Source organism: Capsicum annuum, chromosome 10 (genome assembly GCF_002878395.1).
Source record: "Capsicum annuum cultivar UCD-10X-F1 chromosome 10, UCD10Xv1.1, whole genome shotgun sequence".
NCBI classification, from domain to species: Eukaryota; Viridiplantae; Streptophyta; class Magnoliopsida; order Solanales; family Solanaceae; genus Capsicum; species Capsicum annuum.
In genome coordinates this window covers 176,918,479-176,927,321 of record NC_061120.1, presented here as the reverse complement: position 1 = coordinate 176,927,321, position 8,843 = coordinate 176,918,479, and the positions used below count along the sequence as shown (strand labels likewise).

At 33.8% G+C, this 8,843-nt stretch overlaps 1 protein-coding gene across 1 annotated transcript; it reads left to right on the top strand.

Annotated features, from left to right (window-relative positions):
* Positions 1 to 1,827: 1,827 nt before the first annotated feature.
* On the top strand, positions 1,828 to 3,326 carry LOC107844915 (trypsin inhibitor 1). Its single transcript, XM_016689236.2, has 3 exons — positions 1,828 to 1,925; positions 2,501 to 2,530; positions 2,930 to 3,326. The coding sequence occupies exons 1-3, from the start codon at positions 1,880 to 1,882 to the stop codon at positions 3,127 to 3,129; spliced, it is 276 nt and encodes a 91-aa protein (XP_016544722.1). The 5' UTR covers positions 1,828 to 1,879; the 3' UTR covers positions 3,130 to 3,326.
* The last annotated feature ends 5,517 nt before the right edge of the window (positions 3,327 to 8,843 follow it).

Genomic DNA, 8,843 nt, shown 5'->3' with positions numbered 1-8,843 from the left:
TTATAGGATAGGGGTGTGTATCAGTCGATTCGATTCGATTTTATGCATTATCGGTTTAGTTTATCAATTTTCGATTTCTAAATATGCTAAATCAATAAAATATTTTTTATCGATTTTTAGTCCTGAATGGTTCAATTTTTTATTTAATTGATAAGAAAATACTCATAAAATAGAAAAAATAGTAACTAACATGAAAAGAAACTGAATCTTAGTTACAATCAAAATCCTACATGATTTGTTTTAATTTACAAGAATTCTCAAGTTTGAATTAAATGTTAGTTAGGAGAAATTAAGAGAAATACACACACATATATATGTATATATATCTATAATCTATAATCTATAATCTATATCTATATCTATATCTATAATCTATATCTATAATCTATAATCAATATATATATCTATATCTATAACTTATAATATATCTATATCTATAATCTATATCTATATCTATATCTATAATCTATCTATAATATATTAAAAGTGTGAAGGCCTTAGAAATGTCGTTTGAACTTTTTGCTCTTCATTAAAAGTGTTTGCTTTAGACAAATCCTCTTTTCACTATTTTTTTCCTAATATTTAAGAGCTAAAAATTAATTAAATATATCTATGGTAAAACCTTTCCTCATTAGAAAGTCATCAGAATTAATAACAACTAATATTTTTTTTATTAGCTTAAGAATCCTAAATCAACTGTATTTGATTTTAAGAAGTCATCAGAATTAATGATAACTAATACTTTTTTCATTAGTTTAAGAATTCTAAATAAACTAAATTTAATTTTAAGAAATTTAAAAAGTCTATAAATCTACATCCACATTTACAATAAATTAAATTCATTAATCACTTGAAACTTCTAGGGGTAAAATATATATGTACTTACAATAAAAAATATGTTTTGAACGTTTTACACTTTATTAAAAACCTTCGTAATAGATAAAATTATCTAATTTTAAATAATCAAAAATTACAGTTGTGAGGCACGTGGGGCTAAACTAGTATACATATGTGTGTGTGTAAAATAGTAATTTACTATATTCTTATTGAGTTATCGATTTATCCAACAACCCACTAAGAAAAAATCAAACCGAACCAATAACCCAATAATTTTTTTTTATAAAACCATTAAAAAATCATTAATCCAATAACCTAATAACAATAAACCAATAATATTTTTATCTGTTCGATTTTTGCACACCCCTATTATAGGGTGTTGGTTGATCTCTTTTTTCCTAGTCTACCATTAAAATAGTAAAGACATTTAGCAGCACTAAGTATGCACTTTAACAAATAGTATTAAATCTTGTACCGCATTAGTTAATCGTCATTGACATTACAATAGTAAAGACATTTAACAGCACTTAGTAAAGACATTTAACAGCACTAAGTATGCACTTTAACAAAGAGTATTAGAATTAGTATGCACTTTAACAAAGAGTGTTAAAACTTTTACTGCATTAGTTAATCGTCAATGAATTTAATGTCACTTTTAAAAAGTATTAAATGTAATTGTCACTAATAATTACCTATAAAAATATAATTCAACATAATTAAATTATTATTATTATTAACTAATTATCGCTAAATATATTTTTTGGTATAATAACACAAGAATTTTGTGAGACACTCAAATCCTATACGATTATTTTAGTGATGAATACTTAGACGGTCTATGTATGCAAATTGCAAATGTCAACAAATAAAAGAAATTAATTAACATAGTCGGCAACTCATCAAGCTTATCTCTTCAACATTAATTTATAATTAGTGTATTATATGGTTTGCTTAGAGGAACAAGTATCTCCTATAAATATCCCCCATAAAACCAGATGGATGTATAACTCATCAAAACAAGAAAAAATTAGAACATAAGTCTATGGAGAAGTTAACTCTTGTGGTAGCTTTCTTGCTTCTTGCGTCATGTACGTTAGCCCTTATTTTTCCCTCTCTTACTAATTTCCCACATTTTGGTTGTGTTTGGTAGGTGAAAATGGCTTGGATAGTATATTTTTTTTGGAAAAATAAGTTTTTAAAAAAATAATATATAATTCGTTTGGAAGAATAAGAAAAATATGTTTTATAAATGATATTTTATTGTCTCATCCCCACCCTTGCACCCTTGCCACCCCTGATCCCAATCCCAATCCGTCACCTTCGTAATATTTACATAGATTATATATAGAATTGCTCTTGAAATAATATTTTCTACAACTAACTCTTACATTTGTTTTTATAGGTTCACTATTAAAATATGAAAATTTGAAGGAATATGTCAGAAACTGACTCCCAAACCCCACTATGTAAAATTATACTGGGTTTATTGTTGTTGTATGTCAGAAACTGACTCGTCGAAAATATTTTTGACAGACTTTCCATCGAAATTACATATTCAAACACTGTTACAATAGGAATTCACATTTTTTAATGGTTTTCTGTTTATTTTCATTTTTATTTATGCGGACAAACATTAATGTAAATTATTATTCTACATGAACAGTCTTTCAACCTCTCACGGCTCAGTGCCCAGGTTTGGTTCTTAAAATTCTTCATCTCATGCTTTTAAATTTATTTCCATAATACTCTCTGTTTCATTTTACTCGATTCATATTGACTTGACACTTCCCATAAAAACGCATGTACTTATTAGAGATCTATTTTACTAAACTAACCTTACTAATTATATTTTGAAAATTTAAATTTGACTACTAATTTTTTATATGCAGTCGCGTAATGATAGGGGTAGTATCATAAGAAAATGATAAACTTCTCGTAATTTTATAAACATGACGAATAAACTGAAACAACTATTTTTAATAACAAGATCAAGTGAATTGAAACGGAGAAAGTATTATTACCAAACTCCTTGTGCATATATAATGTTTCTTTCTTTTTTTTCTTTTTTTGGTTATATATGTATGAATTGTAGGAGTGAGAAGAGATACATTCCCGGAACTTCTTGGAGTACCAGTAAAGTTGGCTAGGGAAACAATTCAGAAGGAAAATCCAAGACTAAATATTGGAAGTTTTCTAAATGGTTCTCCAGTTACACAAGATTTTAGATGTGATCGAGTTCGTTTATTTGTTAATGTGTTGGATTTTGTTGTACAAGTTCCCCGTGTTGGTTAAGGGAAAAATGATGTATTCGCATCGAGTGTATACGTTTATAGCTCAAGAATAAAAATTGAAGCTCTGTAATTAATGCTCCATGCTTGTAGTCCAATATTTGATGATAAAGAAGTGTGCTTGCCTTTACATTAAGTTATCTTGTTCCTTGTAACTTGTAAGATGAGTATATCAGTACTGCATCATTTTATTTTGTTTTATTCTATTTGTCATTTATTATTTGAATTAAAGCATGAGTAGTAATATGAATATTTTGAAATAACTTCCAAAAATAGATTGTATTAACTACAAATTGTTGGTGCATGTGTAGATGAGAAATCTCCTTATTTCTTTTAACTAATTTAACCGCAAGTGTCTCGAATCTATAACGTTTAATTATTTAAAATTAAGTAATTTTATTTATTGTAGAGATTTTTAATAAATTGTAAAAGTTTAAATCACTTTTTAAAAATCTTTCACACTTTAATAATAATGTAAACATCAACATATACACATATATATACTAGTTTAACTGCACGTGCTTCGTACGTGTAACATTTAATTATTTAAAACTAAATGAGTTTGCCTATTCCAAAAATTTTTAATGAAGTGTAAAGTTTAAATCACTTTTTGAAAATATTTCACACTTTAATATAATAATGTAAATATAAACATATACACCTATATGTTTTATCATCAGAAGTTTCAAGTGGTTGATGGATCATTACTTTTGAGTTTGCTATGTAGTACCTTTTTCCCTTGTGGCCACAAGATAAGAGAGACACATCGATTTGAATCATATTTCTGTTACGATTATTATCTTTATTCTTTTTATATTTAAAATTTTTCCTCAATTTTAAAGTCAATCTTTACAAAATCATTCATTACATTCTTATTATATACATAAAACTTTTAAAAATTTGGTACTTCTACAATATTTCTTATTCTAATAGTTTTATATTAATTTCTAGATTTTTCAAATCTTCTAAAATTAAATTTAGTTGATTTAGGATTCTTAAATTAGAATCCAATTGGAAGTTTAGAGAAAGAAAGACAAACTTCTCTCAAGAATTCACCAAAACATAGTCCACCGCATCCTTTTGACCAAAGTATGACCAATACTCCACCGAAACCGCCTAGCCTACCGGACCCTTCCCCCTTGTACACGATTCCAATATGGTCATCGACAACAAGGAGGAACTAACCTACCTCCAAATACTAAAGGGTAAAGAAAAAATCTAAGATCCAAATCCCCCTACACCGGTACTGGAGAGCTATCCACCGGAAACATTCCTCCAGAACACATCGAAAGATAATGCTACAATTGACCTCTCCACAAAGGACAAGCTTCGTCTATACGCCCCTTGGAAATTCTTGATTATAATCAAAATAGTGGGAAGAAGATTCAACCACGAATACCTGTGAAAGAAGCTGACAGACCTATGAAAGCTAAAAGAACCCATCATCTTTATCAACCTAGGCCATAACTTCTTCACAATCAAATTCAAAGATCCAAACTCCCAATCGGTAGCAATCCAAGGAGGCCCCTGGTTTATTATTGGAGTCTTCCTATCAGTAAGAGTTTGGGAACCAAATTTCGTCCCCTCAAATTCAACAATCGAAACCACAGCTGTATGGATCAGACTTCCACAACTCCATACAGAATTTTGTGATGGAAAAATTCTAGAAAAGGTTGGAAAGAAGATCGAAAAGCTACTCAAGATTGACGCATGCACCACTGCCACTCTCAGAAGGCGCTACGCCAGAATACGTGTTCAAGTCCCTCTCGAAACCCCGCTAAGATCTAGTGTGACAATCAAAAAACACACCCAAGCCATACTTTATGAAGGAAAAGGCGTGCTATGCAAAGGATGTGGAAGATGGGACATGTTCTCAGTTAGTACCAATACAAGATACAACAAACAAGAACCACATCAGAACCTCAAAACGTAGACGAACAGACACTGAAGGCTACTCCTGTAATAGCAAAATATGAATGGCAAACAGTCTCTTTTGCAAAAAAGAAATAAAACATAGCCAAATCGAAGGTGCAAAGTATCAACGAAGATGGGGTGAATATGAAAGTCAAGGTTTTTGATGCACAGACAGGTAAGTTTCTTGAAACTTCAAATCTCTGCTATTGCGCAACCAGAAATGGAGATGCAGCCAACAAAACGGGCAACAAAGCAAGCCCTTCTTAGCTGGGCTTGGCAACAGCATATTGGGCCAGGAAGGAAAGGAATTGGGTCAAACGGGTAGCTCCACTATGGATGAAATAAATTCCAAAATCATTCCAAAAGGGCCTAGGAAAAGAGTTATACACTCTACACCTGTAACTAAGGAGGCCCAACTACATACACAAGCTCAATAATTTGGCCCAAACCAACAACATAGATGTACCAAAAACTTTAACAATAGTTCCACTTTAAATTTTAATTTTACTTCTGTTGAATCGGATATTAAAGATATCGGTGCAATAATGATCTGGAAAACTTTCTGCGAATTTTGATTTCTCTCTCTTATACCTCTGGTACTCAACCGTCAATACCTCTTACACCTATGCAAGTTACACATATCAATCAAGGAGAAGTCACTTCTCCCACCCTTCCATTAAATGCTTTGAGAAATGGTAATGATGAAGGAACTTCAAAAGTCCCCCTTATAATATACCTCTCCTCAAGAAGGAAAGTCGGCCAATTCCTACAGACTTTTATTATCTTCACTGCCACCACCGAAATATACTCTAACAATGAATTTATCGACTTCCAACCAAGCCATGAGCCCAATCATTTTCAGGTCCCAACCCTTGGGAATGGATCACTAACCAACTTCATGGCTAGAAATGTGCCTAACCCAACAAGTGGTCCTTCTTCACCTGAACTTGGAGGGGAAGCACATAACCGTACTAATGTAGAACCCCTTCTATCTGGCTCAGTTAGTAATGGAAGGGCTGAATCAGGGACTCCAAAATTATGGTCAGAATGTCAGGATGACCACACTGATGAGCTTAATAAACCAAAGCTTCCCCCTCCCCAACCTCGCCCCAGAATTAATTTTGGTAGAATTAATGAACATGAGCAATAGCCTCCCCTTCTTTCTACTAAAAATTTTATGTCTGTTAGCTTCGGGGCCTCTTTTTGTTATGGACAATGCCCCCCCCCCCCCCCCCCAGACATTTATAAATCCAACAGCCCCAGAATTCTCTCAGCTAGATCTCACATTAGAGTTGGAGGGGAAGAAAAAAATAATGGAGGCCCTGAGACAAAACAACAGGGAAACGGAAAGCATCCTAGCAACCCTCAAGGTCCCAAAGGCAGAGGTTCTAACTCTGTACAGGCCTCTCAATCACGTCTTCAAGGATCTTATAAGCGAAATATTCCTTATTTTCTTTCCACAAGAACTCAACAAAATAGACCTAGAGATTCTACTCCCAGGATTCAGTATATTCTACCAGACAAAAATGAAACCCATATCCAAAAAGAAAAAAGAAATGATGTTTGCAATATCACCATCTCTGAAAAGAAAGAAAGGATTATGCAGGACCTCAACACACCCCTAACACCACTAATGATGAACAACATAGTATGGAATGTTGAGTGTGTAAATAGTGAAGAGTTTAAAATACACTGCAAATCTATGATTAATATCCACAAGCCAGCCTTTGTTGTTCTCCTGGAAATCTGAATGAAGGACCACAAATCAATGGCTGACATCCTCGGCTTCACTAACCTCATTCAATTCCCAGCCTCTGGTAGCTTAGGAGATATTATGATTATGTGGGATAGCTCCAGCTTCACCATTCAAGACATTACCATCTTTCCCCAAGCCATTCACACTTTTATCAAGGTAAATAACCCTACATTCTCCTAGTTCTTTAGCGCTATATACACTAGTAACACCTTTGAGAGAAGGCATACACTATGGGACAACCTTCATGGGTTTGCCAACTCCCTTAGTAGCCACCCCAATAGCCCCTGGATTATCGGGAGAAACTTCAATGAGGTCCTTAGAGCCTCTAAAAAGTTTGGAGGAAACTTCATTAATCCCACTAGATCCAGAGTCTTCTGGGATTGCATTAACAGCTGCAATCTTATTGACCTTGGTTATAAAGGTAGAAAATTTACCTGGACTAATAAAAGATTCAAAAATAAAAAGAATCTCATTCTTGAAAGATTGGACAGATGCTTCGCAAATGATCAATGGATTAAACTCTACTCCGAAGCTACTGTAACCCACGTCCCCAAGACCCATTCTGATTACTATCCTTTGAAAATAAACTTCCAAAGGGATCTCTCCATCACTGACAATCCTTTTAGACTTGAAACATTATGGTGTTCCCACCTTGACTTTATCAATATTGGCAGAGGTTTCTTCATTACCTCCCTCTCCCTTACTGAAGTAATCTCTGACTTCCAGTATAGGGCCACATCCTGGAATAAATCTACTTTTGGAAACATCTTCAAGAGGAAAAGGAAAATTCTGAGTAGACTAAGTGGAATCCAAAGTTCCCCCAACTATCCCTACAGCTCTTTTCTCCATGAACTTGAAATTACTCCCACCAAAGAATTCAGCTTTATCTTTCTCCAAGAACAGGAATTCTGGAGATTGAAATCCAGAATTAACTGACTTGCATAGGGTTATTCTAATACTAACTTCTTTCATACTTCTACCCTCAATAGGGAGAGAAGAAATAGGATCAATGCCCTTAAGGATGACTCTATTAACTGGTCCTATTCCCTTCAGGACATTAAAGACAAGGTCCGTGTTTTCTACTCCTCCTTCTTTGCCACCGAACACCATCATTTTTTCCTCAAGTGCCAGAACAACTCCTCTACCAGAGGAACCATTAATTTGGATGACCATCAAGGCCTAGACTCTCCCCTCCCCTTCCTCTCTCTCCATAAGAGAAATCAAAAGGGTTTTCTTTTCATTCAAACCCAGAAAGGCCCCTGGCCTTGATGGAATCCATCATTTTCTCTACCAAAATACCAAGACACTTTAGGGCCTCATGTCATTAAGTTTTGCACTAAGACCTTTGAATCTTGTAAAATGGACAAGGAAGTTAAAACTATTTTCCTCTTTCTCATTTCAAATGCAGAAATGCCTCAAACCTCAGAAACTTCAGATCCATAGGTCTTTGCAATACGCAGTATAAGATCATCAATAAGATCATTGCAAATAGACTCAAACCCCACCTTGACTCTATCATCAGCCCCAGCCAATCTAATTCTCTCCCTAATAGAAGAACCTCTGACAATGTTATTATTGTCCAGGAGGTGATCTCTCACTTTAGAAAGATGAAAGGAAAAACCTACAGCATGATGCTCAAGTTGACCTTCAGAAAGCATTTGATAGAATAGAATGAAGATTTATTAGGCAAGCTCTCTCCTTCTTCAAGGTACCCCCCAAGCTAAGCTCCCTAATTATGTCTTGTATCTCCTCCTCCTCTATCTCTATTTTGGTAAATGGGGAGCAAACCTCCCATTTTAATCCAATTAAAGGTATCAGACAGGGGGACCCTATTTCACCATACCTTTTTATCATATGTATGGAACTACTCTCTAGAAGAATAGACTATGGAATAGAACTCCTACATTGGCACCCCATCTCAATCAGCAGAAAAGACCCTCCCATTTCTCACTTACTCTATGTTGATGGTTTGATCCTTTTTGTCAAGGCTAATAATGGAAACTGCAACACCATCAAGAGCATCATGACCAAATTCAGTCTCCACTCTA

Coding starts and splice junctions, on each gene's coding strand:
- LOC107844915 (XM_016689236.2), top strand. CDS start 1,880: ATGGAGAAGTTAACTCTTGTGGTAGCTTTCTTGCTTCTTGCGTCAT. Junction 1,926..2,500: donor TTTCTTGCTTCTTGCGTCAT/GTACGTTAGCCC, acceptor CTACATGAACAG/TCTTTCAACCTCTCACGGCT. Junction 2,531..2,929: donor TCTCACGGCTCAGTGCCCAG/GTTTGGTTCTTA, acceptor TATGAATTGTAG/GAGTGAGAAGAGATACATTC.